The sequence below is a fragment of the Balaenoptera physalus genome (genome assembly GCF_965194825.1).
Source record: "Balaenoptera physalus genome assembly, chromosome: 16".
NCBI classification, from domain to species: Eukaryota; Metazoa; Chordata; class Mammalia; order Artiodactyla; family Balaenopteridae; genus Balaenoptera; species Balaenoptera physalus.
In genome coordinates, this window is record NC_138898.1 from 26,253,099 (window position 1) to 26,273,422 (window position 20,324).

Genomic DNA, 20,324 nt, shown 5'->3' on the forward strand with positions numbered 1-20,324 from the left:
GTACACTGTCTTGATTATGGTGATGATCTCACACATCAAGTTGTACTTAAATATGTACAGTTCATTATGTCAATAAAGTTGTTTAAGAAAATTTACCCTCAAAAATCCCTGAAGTCACCATAATGGTGCCATACCATCTCCTCTCAATAAACTGTCCATACAGCCAGCTTTTCCTTCATTCATTCTTTTGCCTGCACTTAGGAACCATGCACACATGCTACTGCAGGTGTTGTGGGTGTTCTGTTTACCCAAAACACCCACAACACACATAATAGCTGCAAGGCTGAGCCAACATCAGAAGCATGGGAAAACATCACACCCACGGCTCCCACCTCACACTCACTCCAGGGCATATGGCATGTGCTAATGGCCACACTACCATAAGAACTTAGACTTCCCCTTCAACCCCCATCTTTTTTTTAACTAAATGTCTATGACTAAATTTACTTAAGCTATGACTCCACTAAAATAATACTCAGACTAGATCAAGGACACCTATATCTTCAACCCCTCTGTTTGTATTATCTGGCACAGAGCAAGCCCGAAATAAGGATTTATTGAACAAATTATCAACTTTTCAGTCATCTGTCTTAATCCCCCCAAATTCACTTGATATGTTTAGAGCACACTGTTAGTAACAGCATTAATGCTGCCTTATATTTGTATACTGCCACATACTACGAAACACATAGACATATACTGTAGTTTGATCCTAAAGACCTTGCTAGGCATGCAGAAGAATTATAAATAATTGCAGCCATTAAACAGTGGACACAGCAAGATGTCAAATCCTAAATCTAGGGAAAATCAGTTTTCCTTGTTCAGCTAACACAGCATGATTCATATCAGCAGATTCGGCTGTGTAATACACATGGATCTCAAGAAACTTGACCACAAGGCACTCTGGGGAAATAGGAACCAGATACACTCCAGGTTGGAAGAAAAAAGGTACGCTCTGACAGCTGTGGGCAGCAGACATCAAACAGGGGCCATGTGCCTGGTTCTCCAGGGCATGCCTTGGGCCCTATTAAAAAGAAGGCAGCACCTCAGGCTGAGGGGTCCAAGCTGAAAGGGGTGGAGTGGGGATAGCAGGGTTAAGAGCACCTTGTGGCACTCATGACCTATCAGTGGCCACAAACTACAGAAGCAGGGCAGCCAGCCACCTGAGTGTCCTATGCCTGCCTCAAAGGCTGACAGACCTCAAGGCAGAGGCTGAAGCTGGGCAGAGGTGCCCTCTCTGGCTGACTTTAAGGGTCAAAGATGAAGTCTTTTGATGAATGTTATGCTGAAACACAACAAGCATCAGTACTGAGTTTGCCGAAACCAACCAGATAAAAATTTTCTATTTTCTCTTAGGTGGCAAAACGGCAAGAAAATATCCTCATGTCAACACGTACATCTGTGGCATAGAGAATGTCCACAATCCTCTGCAATACAGGGTTGTTTTCCCCCTCGTTCTCCTGGCAAATCAATTCAATGTTCCTTAGCTTTCCAAAGTAGAAATCTCTCTCTTTCTCCAAGTCTTCCACGGTAAGTTTCAATACGTTGACCTGCACAAAACATTAGAAAGGATGAGACACCTGGCATTCATGCACCAACAGCACATCAGATAAACTTCTAACCCAAAAGGAGATGTGGGCGTTCATTAAACTCTCTAACAAGGACAAAACCCCACTTTAGTTTAATGTCAATTTTCTTCAGCCCCAGATAAATAACATGGGCTTGTTCATGGCACCCTGACTATAACAGTTCCCAGGAAAGGACAGGCCATATCATGGAACATGCAGGAACTTCTCAGGGACTACGACAAGATCAAAGAGAAAAACCCATGGGAGCCTGAGACAAATACAGAAGCAGAATCCACAACCTGGCCCAGCAGAGTGGCTGCCCATCATATACTGAGTCTTTACCAGGGCACTTGGTCAATCAAGTTCAGGTCTTTCTGCAAGTTGAAGTCAATGGTAAGAGAGGGTCTGGTCCAAGGGAGCAGGGTAGAAATGATGAGCCAGGAGGGGAAAACTATCTAAAGATGACTAATACTAGCCAAAGACAGCTAGCACTGAGGCAGGCCTGGGCATGGAAACTCAATGGTTCTTTCTCCCCCCCAATATGTTGGGGCTAGGGGGCGATCCATGACTCAAAAGAAAAGCATTCTCTGATGAGAGGGTCCCTGCATCACTCTCTCTCCCAAGAGAGTTTCAAAAGGGAGAGAAGATAGCAGAGGCAGGGAGCAGACCCCACCACATTCCACCACTAGCTCCCCTGAGCATCCGGTCAGCTCACACCACTTGTGCTGCAGGATTCTCCAGGAGCCCCACTGAGGGACTCTAATTTCCACAAAGGGGCAATGAAGAAATAAATCTCAGTGCTTGCGCCAGGACTCTATCCAGCCACAAGTAATAGAAGTCATAACAACTCTCACAGCCCTTTGTGTATTTTAAGCACAGTATGTCTTCGTTCTAGTATACTCAAATCTATGACGTGAATTCAATTTAACTCTCACTGAATGCAAATTACATGGCATAGGGTGTAGCTTATAATCCTCACAGGCCTTACAGGCTAGGGCCCCATGGAAGGCAGAGCCAGGGAATCAAAGGTGCAGCTGCTGAGAACAATTTGGGTAGCAGGGAATTCTGAGAGCCAGAAGCACCAGAGAAATCTAGTCCACCTTCTGAACTTCTAGCTGCAAAAACAAGCAAACAGCTTATCCAGCTTCCCTGACGAAGAAGCCAGACCCAACCGAAGGGATCAAATCCTGTCCCTTCGGAACCTGCAGTTGAGAAGCATCCAGAGATGATCCAGGAGCAGGTGACTGGAACCACCAGGACCATTCCGTCAAAGACTTAATTTCAATGTTCAACATCAAAGGCCTGAAAAGACCAAACTAGAATCAAGGTTCTAGACACCCTCTCACTACTCCTTTAGCAACTGCAGAAATCACTTTTAAAATAACTGTAAGGATTTCCCTGGCAGTCCAGTGGTTAAGACTCCGCGCTTCCAATGCAGGGGGCACAGGTTCGATCCCTGGTGAGGGAACTAAGATCCCACATTCTGCACGGCCAAAAAAATAATCAAAAAAAAATTTTGGGCTTCCCTGGTGGCGCAGTGGTTGACAATCTGCCTGCCAATGCAGGGGACACGGGTTCAAGCTCTGGTTTGGGAAGATCCCACATGCCGCAGAGCAACTAGGCCCGTGAGCCACAATTACTGAGCCTGCGCGTCTGGAGCCTGTGCTCCGCAATAAGAGAGGCCGCGATAGTGAGAGGCCCGCGCACCGCGATGAAGAGTGGCCCCCGCTTGCCGCAACTAGAGGAAGCCCTCGCAAAGAAACGAAGACCCAACACAACAAAATAAATAAATAAATAAATAAATAAAATTTAAAACAAACACAAACCAAAAAAAAAAAAATTTTTTTTAAATAAGTAAAAATAAAAATAATTGAAAGTTTCAATAAAGTACTAACACCACCTAGTCACCAGCAAAACGAAATCATCCATCTGCCCCCACCCTCCCCACCCTTGCTTTAACCGCTATTTGTTGCCTTTCCTTAAACTATCAGTTACTCCCAAAGTGGAGTGAGTACAAGAAGGGGACAAAAGGGCAAGAGTAGACTATCCCCAGTAGTGGAAGCTGCCTTGGATCTTCAGCCCGAGGTCCACGAGCCAGGGAAGAGGCCTTCTAGTCACATGAGAAGGAAAGGGAAGTTAAAACAGCTTCACGAGTCATGGTAGCTTGGAGTCCATCTGTACACACACGTTACACTAGTGCCTCCCTCACAAACCCACTGAACCCCTCTCTGGCCTACAAATCAACAAGGGCACCAGAACCGAGCCGGATAGGTCCTACCCACAAGGCCAAAGCAGCAGCCCTCCTTGACATCACTCAATAACTATGAATCCACAAGAAACAACACGCATACAGTAAGTCATCAGCTTTCACTTGGCACTCCTCTAACTGGTTATTTATAAGGTTATTAAAAATCTGTGATTAGTAATCAGCGTCACTCTTAGAACACTCTCTTATAGTTAAGTAATAGCTGTAACCTAAGAAGCCCAAGGAGAACGCTTTGGGCCTGCACTGGCCAATACGGTAGCTATGAGCCACATGTGGTGTTTTGAGCCCTTGAAATGTGGCCAGTGCAATTGAGACAGGCTGTAAAGATCAAACACACACTGGATTACAAAGACCTAGTACAATGTTCAAATGTAAAACATCTCACTGATAATTATCTGTAATGATCACATGTCAGAATGCTAATATTTTAGATATATTGGGTAATGTGTTATTTGAATTAATCTAACCTGTTTCTTGTTACTCTTTTCAATGTGGCTACCAGCAAACTTTAAGTTCTATATGTGCCTCACATTTCTGGTTTACATTCTATTTCTACTAAACAGCACTGCTCTGGACTAAAATCAACTAAAAGAACATTTCTCCAGGATGACTTAACAGTGTGGAATCATTGCAGATCTCCCAAAGGCTATGGACACCACAAGGTAATTTGTGTAGAATACACTGTTCTCCTCTTAGCCCACCAAGCCCATGTGGCTCTACTTTCCCATCAGTCGTGTCCCCCAGACCTCCACACCTTTATCAAGGGTCACCACTTCAAATACTTTCAGGGTTAGAGACATCATGTAAATGAGCCATGGGAGTCAGTAACAGGGTGTGCTCAGGACTTTGGCAACCTGGAAAGAACCTAAAATCCTTCATATTAAAAAAAATAATAATAAAAATCAAAACCCTGTTCAGGCCAAACAAATCAGTTCTGAAGCAGGGCTGGACCAGCTGGCTGTGAGCTGGGTCCAAACCCCAACTCAGGCTATTTAACCTCTCCGAGCCGCACTGTCCTCTGTAACACCTCACACGGCTGCTGCAAAAATGAAAGAAAATGTTTAGTAGAGCACTGGCGCTCACACTCTAAAAATGGTAGTTTTGTTTTTGCTATTAACAGTTGTGTATTTCACCAAAAAAAATCTAACTCCTGTGAACTTTTAAAACATACTTCAGAACCTATTTCACTCTATCAAGCCCACAGACAAGAACCACAACAATCACAACTGTCTTTCATCCACTGCCATTTACCCCATTTATCCCAAACACCCTTCCAGGTACTTGGCAAAACATCAGCTCATGAAATCCGCTCAACTACCGTGACCAAAGTATTAGCCCCACTGCATACGAGGCAGTGAATCTGGAGAGGTTAACTGACTTGCCCCAAGTAGAAGGTAAGTGGCAGAGCCAGGATGCACCCCAAATCTACACAACCCAAAGCCAGAGCTCCCTCACACTGGACACATCTGAACAGCAGTCCCATGGAACCCACTGCATCTTCTCCTGGAGAGCACAAGGCCAACCCAGTGCTGGCTGCCGGGCCTCGGCACTGACACCTCTTTACCCTATTTCTCACTGAGACTGCTTCCTGTGTACACCTGTGCCTGGACACCAACAGTTACAGGGAAGGCTCCTTATTCTCCAGGACTTATGCACTCACAGTGACAGTGCCCACAGGGTGCTTGAAGCTGCCACAACAATGGGGATGGTGACCCAGTCACTTCCACACTCCCAAGGCACCTATGACCATGGGGCACACACAAATCAAAGAATGAAAAAAACCAAATGTGATCTTTGAGCAGGCTTTTGTGTTCTGATTTCCTAGAAGTATGATCTGGGTCACAAGAGGTTCTGGATTAAAGTGAGGCCATTTCCTCCAGGCTTTAGGACTTGGCTTTTAAAAGGAAAGTAAAAGGGTTCAATCCCAAAGTCACAGGAATCACAGAGCATCCTTGATTTTAAATCTGGAATGAATCAAGAGAATCATCCAAAAGCAAACAAACAAATAAAACAACTATAAGAATTAGTGAGAAAATCTCTGAAAGTCTAAAATTTGTTCTGATCTACAGAGACCTCTCCCAAGTACCTTCAGGATATTTAATCCTGAAGATGTTTCAAATCATCGACCTATTAAGAACAGAAAAGCTTTGCATACCAGTTCCACTCTCAACTTGATATTCTAGTGGCCCAGGATTTCAGCAGAGAGACTGCGGAATCTTTTTTTAAATTACCATTTAGAAGGGAACTCTATCTTTTGTCAGAGCCAAAATTCAGGAGACATTCTCCAAATCCCACAGAACCCTGACAGCGTTCCAAACACTTTCAACAGGGTTCCATCGTATGGGCAGGTTTCCAAACAGACATCAGTTACTAACAGAAATAGATCTAACAGCGCTCAGAAATGCCTGGCACCCTTCTCTTCCATCGTCACCTCCAGGCTCGCAGTCCCCACCAGCTCCAAAGCGCTCACACGTGTCACGAGGACTGCTTTGGTACGCAGACAAGGCATGTCTTCCCACAAGAACACGGACAAGCCTCCCTGGTCAGGGCAGCAAGCACCCTTTCCCCCAAGGCAGCTCCTGTCTTGGACACATGCGGTGCCTACCTGCTGCATCAATTCGGCTGCTTCGTCATCCCCGTTCCCCACACCAGGATTCTTCCGCACCACGCCCGGGCCAGCCTTAGGGGTTGCAGTAGTTCTGTGTGTTGCAATGGGCCTCTGTGGAGCTGAGAGGAGCAGAGTTGTTTTTTTTTTTTTAAGAGGAGAAATGTCAAGACAAAAAAGAACCCACCAGACAACAAGAGGAGGCTGTGACCAACTGCCCTCCACAATAATGCAGTGAGGAGACCCACCAGAGAGAGCCCAGCATGCAAGACTGCACCCCATGTTTGCCCAAAGTGGTTTTTCATCCTGGCAGCACACTCAAGTACCAATTTTAGCCACGATCTTTCGTGCTGGGAATAAGTCCTTTGGCGTGGCCTTTTTTCCGCTGGGGTGGACAGGACTATCATCTGAAAGAGGCAAAGTCATCCTGGTACATACAGATGATCTACCTTAACCCAGCTCCAACCACATCCACAGACAGGGCACCTTTACGGAGCAAAGGAAAACTTCAGGCCAGGAGCTCACAGTCCCAGCTGTTGTGGGGTGCCCACAATTCCCCATCTGGAAAGTAAGGTGCCTCCTAACTCAGAACCTCAGGCTCCTTGGATTGGGAAGATGAGGGGGTAGAGCCTGCTTTGACCACTAATGACTTCAAAACCCCATCCTGCTTCCCTTTTAAAAGGTGTTTAGAAGGGTTAGGAGAGAAAAGCAGCACACTGACCAGGACTTAAAGACTTCTCTCAGATGAAAAAAAAAAAAGACTTCTCTCAGTATGAATGGCCAAAGCAGACAAAGACGAGGAAAAAGCTACAAGGGGCCAATCTATCTACAAGTTAAAATAATTAAGAATAATCAAGAATGGGCTACCTCAAGGTAAATTTATCATTCATTATTTTATTCATTCAGCAAGTATTTTGTAAAGCTTGTACATTATGCCAGGCTTAGAAATATCTCATTTTCCTGACATCCCAAACTGTTCAATAACTATCAGGCCTTTCACCCACAGTAACAGGCATTTCCGCTGGAGGATCTCTAGCATATGTTCAACCTGAAGACTAAATACTTAATGCAAGTCTCCACATGCCTGTTAGCAGCATCTGAAATATGAAATGCACAGGGTTATCTATGCAGTTCCCCATTCTAAGAAGCTAAAGAATAAAAGTACTCAATATTTGGAGAAATCTGAACCCTCATATACTCTGCTGATGGGAAAATAAAATGATTCAGTCACTTTGGAAAACCATCAGGTAGTTCTGCCAAAGGTTAAACACAGAGTTACCATACGACCCAAGAATTCTGCTCCAAGAGTATATACTCTTGGAGACAACCCTCAGAATGGGAGAAAATATTTGCAAATGAAGCAACTGACAAAGGATTAATCTCCAAAACATACAAGCAACTCATGCAGCTCAATATCAAAAAAACAAACAACCCAATCCAAAAATGGGCAGAAGACCTAAATAGGCATTTCTCCAAAGAAGATATACAGATTGCCAACAAACAAATGAAAGAATGCTCAACATCATTAATCATTAGAGAAATGCAAATCAAAACTACAATGAGGTATCACCTCACACCAGTCAGAATGGCCATCATCAGAATATCTACAAACAGTAAATGCTGGAGAGGGTGTGGAGAAAAGGGAATCTTGCACTGTTGCTGGGAATGTAAATTGATACAGCCACTATGGAGAACAGTATGGAGGTTCCTTAAAAAACTAAAAACAGAACCACCATATGACCCAGCAATCCCACTACTGGGCATATATGCTGAGAAAACCATAATTTAAAGAGTCATGTAGCACAATGTTCACTGCAGCTCTATTTACAATAGCCAGGACTGGAAGCAACCTAAGTGTCCATTGACAGATGAATGGATACAGAAGATGTAGCACATATATACAATGGAATATTACTCAGCCATAAAAAGAAACGATACTGAGTTATTTGTAGTGAGGTGGATGGACCTAGAGTCTGTCCTACAGAGCGAAGTAAGTCAGAAAGAGAAAAACAAATACTGTATGTTAACACATATATACGGAATCTAAAGAAAAAAAAAATGGTTCTGAAGAACCTAGGGGCAGGACAGGAAAAAACACACAGACGTAGAGAATGGACTTGAGGACACGGGGAAAGGGAAGGGGAAGGGTAAGCTGGGACGAAGTGAGAGAGTGGCATGGACATATATACACTACCAAATGTAAAATAGATAGCTAGTGGGAAGCAGCCGCATAGCACAGGGAGATCAGCTTAGTGCTTTGTGACCACCTAGAGGGGTGGGATAGGAAGGGTGGGAGGGAGACACAAGAGGGAGGAGATATGGGGATATATCTATATTTATAGCTGATTCACTTTGTTATAAAGCAGAAACACACCACTGTAAAGCAATTATACTCCAATAAAGATGTTAAAAAAAAATTATTTTTAAAAAAAGGGTATATACTCTTGGATATATACCCCAAGAGAAAACATACGCCCACACAGAAACTTGTATATGAATGGTCATAGCAGCATTGTTCGTAAAAGCTAAAAAATGAAAAGAACTCAAATCACCATCAACTGATGAATAAATAAAATATGCTACAACCATACAATAGAATGTTATTTAGCCATAAAAAGGAATGGAGTACTGATATATGATACAATATGGATGAACCTTGAAAACATTATGCTAAATGAAAGAAGCCAGACACAAAAGACTATGTATTCTATAATCCCATTCAGAAACGTTCAGAATAAGTAAATCCATAGAGAGTGGATTAGTAGTTGCCTAGGATTGGCAGGGAGGGAGGAGAGTTGGGGGAAAATGGGAAGTGACTGCTATTAAGCACACATGAGGTTTCTTCTGGAGGGTAATGAAAATGTTCTAAAACTGATCATGGCAATAGTAGAACACATCTATGAATGTACTAAAAACCATTCAATTGTATACTTTAAATGGGTGAATTGTATGGTAAGTGAATCAGAGCACAATAAAGCTATCAAAATTACAAAGTACTTCATGTCCCTCTCTGCCTACCAGATGGATCAGCCTCTCTCTCAAGGTACTATGCGACTTTAACTGACGTTCTTGCCACCTTCTGAGGAGGAGTTAGCACCTGCAGAACATCCACCCTGCCCCAAAGTATATGTTCTGTGAGTGTACTACTGCAAACAATTTGGGGAAACCCACCAGGACAAGACTTTTAAAGAAAGTCTCTAAAAACAGCCTCCCCCTGACTCCTAGATTCTGCTGGCATCACAGAACTTAGCACTCTAGGGAGGGTAGGGAAGCCGTGAGTAAGCACAGGAAGCTGGTCTGCAGACAGAACAATGACGCAGAGCCAAGAGCAGTCCCCAAGAGACCTAGAAAGCGCCTTCAGTGCCTGGGAGTTCAGGTATGGTTGCAACTTCCCATCCGAGGGCTCTAAGATGAAATGCCCTTGTGTTCAAACTAACTCTCTTTTATGTGAGCTAACCTGAGGGACTTCTATTCCATACAACTAAAGTGTGTTGGCAAAATCGATACAGTAACTCATTCAGGCCTCAAGAACAGCCCTCTGGGGACAAGTACTGAAATTCACCTTTTACAAAGGAGGAAACAGCAGGGTAGAGGTGAAGTGATTACACAGGGCTCCAGAGATCTAAGAACAAACACAGGACCCTGATGCCACAATCCATGCCTCTGCCATATGGCTGGGCTTACGCTCTTTAAGCTCCCGAAGCCTACGGCTACCCAAACCCTTCTGACTGAATACTATAAGAATGAATGTATTTGGAAATGGTATTTTTTGTGTGTGGGTTTTTGGGTTTTTTTTGGTTTGTTTGTTCGTTTGTTTTACCTGCACTGCTAGAGCTGAGAGGTTTCTTCGGTTTGTTCAGAGCTGGAGCAACAAGGGAGGGGGCCACCGCAGTTTCTTGACCTTGTCTGGCAGCTACAGGGTCATAGTCTTTCCCATCATAGTTTGCATCAAAAAACTTCTTGAACCACTGAACGAATTCAAAATTGTCCTGAAACTTTCCTTTTACTAATTTGTCCACAGGAATTATCTGTAGAGAAACACAAGACTATTTAGCCCAAAAGCTAGAAGAAGCTTCTGGCAAGCATCAAACATGTCCATCAAATCAGTATAAGGCTCTGCCAAAGGAGAAAAAAATATTTTAGAGGCAAGAACTAAGTGCTAAGTAAGCCCCTGGAAGTTTGTAGAGCAAGTTTCATTCAATTTGCCTTCCACAGAGAACTTAACAACAGCCAGTCCCCCTCTAAGTCCATCAAAAGAAATCAGAAATGCAAAAGAAACAAGTATCATACATAAGTCACATATACACATCCAAACACATCCTAAGATATGTCATTCCACTGTAAAGAGTAAAGCTCCCATGGAACTTGCACGGCCACGGTGCCTGTCACAAGGTACGAAATCCAGAGCACAAACTAACCACAGGCATCCACGACGAACTGTGCTAAAAAAATTGCCTTAAAAATAGGTCAAGGTATGGAATCAGTCCTGGGATAGACTTCTACAAAATGATATGTTTTTCAAGTAATTCCAGTCCTATTAAAACATACTTTAAAGGACCTGTAAGTTTTTTACTGTACCAGAATACTGTGTTACCAGGTATTACTTCAAATGGTGGGACTGCTGGCCAGAGCTTAACTATCTTTTAACTCTTCAAGGATTCCAGTTACAATCTGAACTATATCCACCCATCTGAGCAAATAAATTTTTAAAAATTTCTCTGTGTGATACTGAAACATTTACAAATAAAATGTTATGTAACTCACTTCAAAATAATCCACGAGTACAGGGGGTGGGGTAGAGGTATACATGAAACAAAATTGGCCATGAGCTGATAATCACTGAGGTACATGGGAGATCACTGCACTATTCTCTCTAACTTACATACTTCAGAAATTTTCCTTATTCAAAAAAATAAATTCCATAAAAAGAAAAAGAAAAATTACTGCGTATAATAAGCTACACCTAGTTTAAACTATGCCTGATAACTAAATGATATTCTTCCAACACAAATGTGTATTTTATATATTGTACAGAGACAAAACTAAAATAAAAGTAAGACTGATTTCAAGGTAAATAAAAACCAGATACAGCAGCAAGATAATCAGGGGACGATTACAAGCTTTACTAAAAAAAATGCCCCCCCCCCCAAAATGGCTTAAAGGATAAGCCCTTCTAATGGGGGGAAACTACTTAATTTTGCAATAATCTGTTATCTACTAAAACAAAGCTATTTACCCTAATGAAGCCTGGTGGTCTGTGTTTCTGGTAGCTTCAAATAACCTTGGGGGCAAAAGGGAACATTCCAGCACCTGCCAGCCATCTTCTTTGTACTTTGCTATAAAAATCAAGTTCTAGAATCTTCTCTATTAGAGCTACTTATTCTACCATATGGTATGCTTTACAGAAGTAAATTCAGAGATTAAACGAGTTAGACCTCAGACTAATAGAAATTAAACAGTAATAAAATTTAAAAAAAAAATCATGGGTACAGATTTACAGATTTATCTTTCAGACAGTTACCAACTTCATGATGAAGAAAGAAGACAGTAAGAGAACCGGGGGTAGGAAAGCAGAGGGAAACTCTGCTCCCAGTAAACTGTTAACTGGAGAAAAGATAACCATATAAATTGGGAAAAGAAAAACAAAAATGTCCAAAGTCATGGCCCAGAATCTGTATCCTTAGTAATTACCACTAGTTAAGAAACACCCTAAATGAAAGAATAAAGTTTACTTACTTTGTCAACACCCATCCTCTTAAAACCTGCTTGTAGTATTTTGAAGTTCTGGATGTATTCGTGTTCTAGCTTAGCTTGGAATTTCACTTTCTTCAAGGCAATGGAGCCAGGGAACAGCATGTCCATAAACTGACAATAGGCAGCCCCTGAATGAGTAACAGAAGAAAATACACACTAGGTCATTAAATGCAGTAGCTATTAAAGCAGCAGGGTGAAAATTTACCCAAACCTGCTTAACCCACTAAATTTTAAAAGTTGTGAAGTGGACCTACAAAACCCCAAAGCTTCATTACCACTTGACTTCGAAATTGATAATAGGACTGTGGTTTTACCTGTTAAGTTCTACAACACACTTGCAACCTGGAACCCCATGACGAGAAGAGGAATGTTCCCATGAAATTTTTAAACTATTCTTTATAAGAAAACCAGCATGACAACTACAGGGGCTTCCCTGGTGGCGCAGTGGTTGGGAGTCTGCCTGCCAATGCAGGGGACACCGGTTTGAGCCCTGGTCTGGGAAGATCCCACATGCCGCGGAGCAACTAGGCCCGTGAGCCACGATTACTGAGCCTGCGCGTCTGGAGTCTGTGCTCCGCAACAAGAGGCTGCGTTAATGAGAGGCCCGCGCACCGTGATGAAGAGTGGCCCCCACTTTACGCAACTGGAGAAAGCCCTCGCACAGAAACGAAGACCCTACACAGCCCTAAATAAATAAATAAATAATTTTTTAAAAAAAAGTAAAGTGATTCTTTAAAAAAAAAAAAAAATGACAACTACAAAGAAAAATGAATGTCAGCGGGAGGAGGGATTTCCCCAGTATTTCAAAGATCCATCCTCTGACACAGGTTTAAAAAAAAAGTTTTTTCTAAGATGTTTGCCTCCCTGAGCTTTTTACATCTCTAAATAAACTTACCTATCATTTTATAAACAAAGTTGAACAGAAGACATTTTTGTGTTCCTCCATTTAAATTTTTTCAATTTTAAAGGCCACTATAAGAAATTATTGCATATATTTCATCCCATTTGCTCCCCAATTTCACTCCTTCCTCCATTTGCCCATTTTTATCCATCACCACCCCCAAAAGTGTTTTCTTGGCACTTAATATTTCCAGGAATGTTACTTCTCTAATGCCTACCAAAATACACTCTCCTAATACAGGGCAGGCTTCATGTGCACTTACTGCCCTTTCAGGAAAGGAGGCAAGAAATCCAGCGACTAAGCAACAGGTGTTGTGCAGAACGAGGCCGCCCTAATACGCATATTCAACTTATTTTACATCAGGCCAAATTGGCTCCCTGCCAGATCTGGCATAAACAGTGCCATTATCATTATTTTTGGAAAGATACAAAGAAAGCAGAAGCACTTCAATGACCTGAGTGACATGCTTAGTAGAAAGGAGCACCAGAAAGTGAAAGCCTGATTTTTTTTTTTTTAATAAATTCATTTATTTATTTTTGGCTGCGTTGGGTCTTCGTTGCTAGGTGCGGGCTCCTCATTGTGGTGGCTTCTCTTGTTGCGGAGCATGGGCTTCAGCAGTTGTGGCAAGCGGGCTTAGTTGCTCCAGGGAAGCCCAAAAGCCTGATTCTTGAGGTGGCTGATTTATTTACTCATCCAACAGAAATACACTGTGGGAATTAGGTACCAGGCAATGAATTAGCAATATTTATGCTTTTTAAAATGGAGGCACTGGGCTTCCCTGGTGGCGCAGTGGTTGGGAGTCCGCCTGCCAATGCAGGGGACACGGGTTCGATCCCTGGTCCGGAAAGATCCCACATGCCGCAAAAGCAACTAAGCCCATGCACCACAACTACTGAGCCTGCACTCTAGAGCCCACGAGCCACAATTACTGAAGCCCAGGCACCACAACTACTGATGCTTGCGCACCTAGAGCCCGTGCTCCGCAACAAGAGAAGCCACCGCAATGAGAAGCTCACCCACCTCAACGAAAAGTAGCTTCTCACCGCAGTGAGAAGCCTGTGCACCGCAACGAAGAGTAGCCCCCACTCGCCGCAACTAGCGAAAGCCTGCTTGGAGCAGCGAAGACTACGCAGCCAAAAATAAATAAGTAAAATAAAGGAAATTTAAAAGTCATAACTTACCAATTGCAATGTACAGATCTGGTTTGGATCCTGATGCATACAAATCAACTTAAAACACACACACACACAGAAGATAATCTATTAAGCATCTATACCCACAGCACTGCTTTACACACGAAAGATATTCTTTCTGAACCAGCAAAATAATGTGCATTTACTAAATTCTCAGGCCATTCGTGGGACTTTCCATTCAAAACAGCAGTCATCTGCTTCTCAGAAAAAACCTGCTTGAAGAATGTTGCTTTTATTTTAGAGATAGAAGAATCCTTATAGCCATTATAAATGTAAAAACTGAGGACCAAAAACTGTAGCCAAAGACTACAGAGGCAAGAGACCAAGCTTAGAACCAGACCCCAGGTATGCTGACTCCCTGTCCATTGCTCTTTTCCATGTCATTATACACCATATTAGAACACCCTACCCTGGAATAAAGAAGCATTTCCTGAATCAGGGAAGAAAGAGGTATACCATGCTGCTACACTCTGACTGAAACAGAGTTAACAAAGAAAAACACTGAGACCCCACTAAAAATAGACAAATCAACTGGACAATTCACACAAAAAAATGTAAGCAGCTGATAAACACATGGGGAGCCAACCTAAGGAAATGATTTTTTTAAAAAATATAGCCTGGCAGTCCAGTGGTTAGGACTCTGCACTTTCACTGCCGAGGGCCTGGGTTCAATCCCTGGTCAGGGAACTAAGATCCCACAAGCCACCAGTGCAGCAAAAAAAAAAAAAAAAAAGTGAATTTAATAAAGTAATACCAATTTTAAAAAAATACAGCAAAGATTTACACATGAAACTTGTGTAACTTTATTTACAAGAGTAAAAAATGGAAGCAACCTATATGTCCCAAAGTAGGAGCAATCAATTACATAATCTGCACACCATCACCTAAGAGAATATTATGCAAGCACTCAAAGCACATTTTTTTTTATAGAACTCTTTTTTTTTTTTTTAATTTATTTATTATTTTGGCTGTGTTGGGTCTTCGTTTCTCTAGTTGCAGCAAGCGGGGGCCACTCTTCATCGCGGTGCGCGGGCCTCTCACTATCGCGGCCTCTCTTGTTGCGGAGCACAGGCTCCAGACGCGCAGGCTCAGTAGTTGTGGCTCACGGACCCAGCTGCCCCGCGGCATGTGGGATCTTCCCAGACCAGGGCTTGAACCCGTGTCCCCTGCATTGGCAGGCAGATTCTCAACCACTGCGCCACCAGGGAAGCCCCAAAGCACATTTTTTTAAAATTGTGGGGGGAAAAGCTCAAGATTTAATATTACAAGAAAAAGCAAGATACAAAAACATATCTATAAAATGTCTTCATATATGTAAAAATATCCATCTTAATATATATGCATAGAAAAAAAAAAAGACTAGAAGAAAACACAATGTGGAGACTTCCCTGGTGGTCCAGTGGTAAAGAATCCACCTTCCAATGCAGTGGACATGGGTTCAATCCCTGCTCAGGGAACTAACATCCCACATGCCACGGGGCAACTAAGCCCATTAGCCACAACTACTAAGCTTGTGTGCCTCAACGAGAGAGCCCGCATGCCACAACTAGAGAGACGCGCGCACAATGCAAGGAAAGATGCCGCGTGTCTCAACGAAGATCCCGCGTGCCACAACTAAGACCTGACACAGCCAAAAATAAATAACTTAAATAAATAAATAATATTAAAAAATAGAAAGAAAACACAATGTATTAGATTAAACCATACAAAGTTATTGTTTTATAGATCAAAAATGACTGAACAGTGGCCATATCTGGGGACTGGTACTGAATACATTCTATTTTTAAAATATTAATTATGTACTACAATGAATATTACTTTTATAATCAGAACACAAAAAAAGAAGGTAAATGTTTTTTACAAAGAAGTCTGTCAGCTGCTTTTTTACAAAAGGGCTCAAAACTCCTGGCCTGTATATGTCTCAGCTTGTTTCAGAAGAGGTTAAAAGGGGCTTTCCTTCCAGTCTCTGCCTTAATAACAAAGGCTGGCAACATAAGCAGGGTAAGAAGAGGACCCCTCAGGTCTTCCTTGGTGGTGCAGTGGTTGGGAATCCACCTGCCAATGCAGGGGATGTGGGTTCAATCCCTGGTCCGGGAAGATCCCACATGCCTCAGAGCAATTAAGCCCGTGCACCACAACTACTGAGCCTATGCTCTAGAGCCTGCAAGCCACAACTACTGAGCCCACGAGCCACAACTACTGAAGCCCGCATGCCTAGAGCCCGTGCTCCGCAACAAGAGAAGCCACCGCAATGAGAAGCTCACCCACCTCAACGAAAAGTAGCCCCCCCCGCTCGCCACAACTAGAGAAAGCCCACGTGCAGCAACGACAACCCAATGCAGCCAAAAATAAATAAATTAAAAAAAAAAAAAGAAGAAGAAGAAGAGGACCCCTCTTACATGGCTGCTGTCCCAATGATCTGGGGCAGGAGGACAGGTCCATGTAAAATCTGTGGCTGGAAAATGCAGACAGATTTAGGGTTGGACCAACTGTGTCATGGCACCAACCACCAAGTCTCTGCTGACTGCCACAGCCCCATTCTACCAGGATCTGTGCTACTAGCAAAGAACACACAAGGGCACAATGCAGCCCCTTCTCCAAAAGCCTGCAATATCTCAAGTGCACTGGCTCTCAACCCTTTTGGGTCAAGGGTCCCTTGGAGAATTAGATGAAAGCTGAAGTCAATATTCTACACAGGATAGATGCCTTTCAGGACTTCCCTGGCGGTCCAGAGGTTAGCACTCTGCACTTCCAATGCAGGGGGCATGGGTTCGATCCCTGGTCAGGGAATTAAGATCCCACATACTCTGTCACGGCCAAAAAAAAAAAAAGGATAGATGCCTTCCTATCAGAAAACTCTAGATTAAGAGTCCTCAAAGTTTTACACATAGGAAACACTCTATTAAATGTAAAAGTGTTCAGGCTTTCGGAAGTAGATGAGGCTTAAGTCATCTTAAAGGATGAATAAAATTTGGAAATAGAAGGCTGTGAGGAGTCATTAATGCAGACATTAAAAGTCGGCCTCGAGACATTTTCACAAGTGAAACATAATCCTATTTTAATTTTAAAAGCAAGAAAAGAAACCATACAACATTGTGTGCTTGTATTTGTTACTTACTGCAACAGTCTGTAATAGCAATAGACTGGAAACAAACTAAATGTCCATCAATAGGGGACTGATCCAAGGAAATTATGGTACTACACAGCCATAAAAGAAAAGAAAGTGGCACCTGCTACATGGATATGGAACACTCTCCAGAGTGTCCAGTGCAATTAAACACTACCACTTGTGTAAAAGGGGGGAAAGAGAACACACACACAAAATACAGACAGATGGATGTTTCTGCTTGTATACACTCTCTCTGGAGGCCACCCAGCTGATAACACTGGTTACTTCTGGGTTGGGGAACTGGGTGGCTAGTAGATGGGCTTACTTTTCACAGGGAGACTTTTCACTGTTTTTTTGTTCCTTTTGAATTTCAAAGCATTTGAGACTTTCAGTTATTCAAATAGTATGTCAATTATGTTTTTAAATTATAGAAAATACTGAATGTACAGCTAAAATGAGTAAACTTGGGCAAGCTGTTTAACTTCTCTGTCTCAGTTTCTCTATCTATAAAATGGGGATGACAGTCCTTACCTCCCCCCCACCCCCCCACGCCGAGGTTATATAGGTAAAGCACTTTAGAAAGTGCCTGGCCTATAGTAAGAGTTCAATAAATAAAACCGTAATTAGGGGGAAAAAACACAGCTAAAAGATAACAATGACTATCACTTGTGACAATACAGCAGATTATGGTTTTCTTCTTAATGTTTCTGTGAAGAAGACCTAATTACTTATAATCAGAAGAAAATAAGTTTCTTGTCTCTTGCTTTAATTAACACCAAGAGGTACTTGAAGAATTAGGCAAAAAAATTTAAAGAGATACTTCCTTGAGCAGAGAAGTGACATAAAAAATGGTCTCTTTGAAGGCTGCAGACTATCTGATACAATAAAAGAAGAGTGGGGGAGGGGAGCCTGCAGGGAACGTAGGGCCCTGTTAGGAGGCCACTATGGCAGCAGCCTGCAAACTGAGAAGGGGTTACAGCAAAAGACCCTGCAGAAGACACAGAGAACTTTGTGAGTTAGCCTAAAAAGATGATTCTCAGGCCTGCGACACTAGAAGAATGGTGGAATTATGGCCCAGAATGGAGTGTCTGGAAAAGGGAGCCAACTTGAAGAGAAAACAAAGTGGGTGAGGCCTGGTCAGGCTCCTGGTCTCACTCTCAGAGCAGCTCTGGGAGCAAGACTGACAAGCTAGTTTATATCAACTCGAGGGCTGGCAGGGCCCCACAATCAGCTAAGAAAAAAGGAAACCTAGCTTTTGCCTGGGAGCATCAGAACACCTCTCCTACTCTGTACAGCACAGAACTGTGAAGGAGGCCAGGATGGAGGGGAGAAGGCAAGGAAGGGGGATCCGAGAACATTCAGTGAGGGCCACCTGACATGTTCAGAGCACTATGCTGGGCCCTTGGAAAAGCGCAAAGGGGCCTGATTGTGGACTGGAATCGAAGAAAGAGAGGAATGGAAAGCAAATGGCACCCCCACCCCTACCCCTTCTTTTGGGCCACACCTCTTGGCTTGCAGGATCTCAGCTCCCCAACCAGGGATTGAACCCAGGCCACGGCAGTGAAAGCCTAGAATCCTAACCACTAGGCCACCAGGGAACTCCCTTTTTTTTTCAGCATCCCCCTTCTGACACAAGCGATCCCATCAGAATCTTTCTCTGTGATCAGGGTTTTTTCCTTGATGACTATCTTTTCAAAATACTTGACTAACTCTCCAAAACAGAGAGACTATGGAATGTAATGAATCTTGAAACAAGCGGCCAGCTCTATCACTGAAAGTCATCCTCACCTTATCTCACTACAAGAGCCAAGCAATGGCTCACTTCACTGTTGGAGGCAGGGAGCCCACAATGCTGATAAAACTCAGCCATTTCACAGGCAGCCAGCACATGAGTAGTGTAGGACCTCAGAGCTTTGCCCTCTCAAGGGAAAAACCTATTCCTACCTTTCAAAGCTTGGGCTTGGTAGAGAATTCTGATCTGCATGACCCCCTGCTCATCAGAGGTAAGACCAGGAGGGACCAGGCTCCAGTGTTAAACGTCACTCGGATTCTCCTCGGGCTTCAGTAAACACAAGGATCTGAGGAGCCTCACTTTCTCTCTGACTCCAATCCCCAGGCAGCAGACCTTTTTCGGGGACACGGTGTCTGCGGCTCATCCTGTTTGGTCTCATACTTGAAGCTGAGACCCCATTTCCTAAAGACCAATGTGAAACACAACACAACCTTCTACATACTCTGAGAAAAGTCCCACACGGCTCTCAAAAGGTGAACTAGCTGTGAACAGAAGTTTGTTTATAAATCACGTGCATAAGTATTCTGCACTGGGACTTCCCTGGTGATTAAGAATCCACCTGCCAACGCAGGAGACACGGGTTCGAGCCCTGGTCTGGGAAGAACCCACATGCCACAGAGCAACTAAGCCCGTGCACCACAACTACTGAGCCTGTGCTCTAGAGCCCATGAGCCACAACTACTGAGCCCACATGCCACAACTACTGAAGCCCACATGCCTAAAGCCCATGCTCCACAACAAGAGAAGCCCACTCACCGCAACGAAGAGTAGCTCCCGCTCGCTGCAACAAGAAAGGCTGCGTGCAGCAACGAAGACCCAACGCAGCCAAAAATAAATTAATTAATTAAAAAAAAAAAAGAAGTATTCTGCACATTATACTGGGGAAAAGCCCTTTATCTAGGATACGAAAAATGGCAGGCAGCAGGCAAAGTTGAAACTCTTCACAGATTTTTAATGAGACAATATCACTATAATTGATAATATGTAATTTACATTTGTTCAACTCTCCTCCAAATGCTTCTTTTAAAAAGACAGAGCATGTATACAGCAGAAAAGAGTACAGGCTGTGTGGTCAGAAAGATCCTGGGTTCAAAATCAGGCTCTATAACGTCTAAGCTGTGCCCCGTGCAGTCTCC

General features: G+C 43.2%; 1 protein-coding gene across 4 annotated transcripts in view; it reads right to left on the minus strand.

Annotated features, from left to right (window-relative positions):
- MAPRE1 (microtubule associated protein RP/EB family member 1) overlaps positions 1–20,324 on the minus strand; it is a 30,522-nt gene that overhangs the window by 1,998 nt on the left and 8,200 nt on the right. For 2 of the 4 annotated variants that reach the window (XM_082432240.1, XM_082432241.1), the window contains exons 3-6: positions 12,176–12,321; positions 10,260–10,467; positions 6,440–6,561; positions 1,398–1,550 (exon numbers count right to left, since the gene is read on the minus strand). In XM_082432240.1, coding sequence (XP_082288366.1) covers positions 1,398–1,550; positions 6,440–6,561; positions 10,260–10,467; positions 12,176–12,321 — 629 coding nt within the window. Of the gene's footprint in view, positions 1–1,397; positions 1,551–6,439; positions 6,562–10,259; positions 10,486–12,175; positions 12,322–20,324 lie in introns of all 4 variants that reach the window. The other 2 variants (XM_082432238.1, XM_082432239.1) reach the window with 1 other exon arrangement.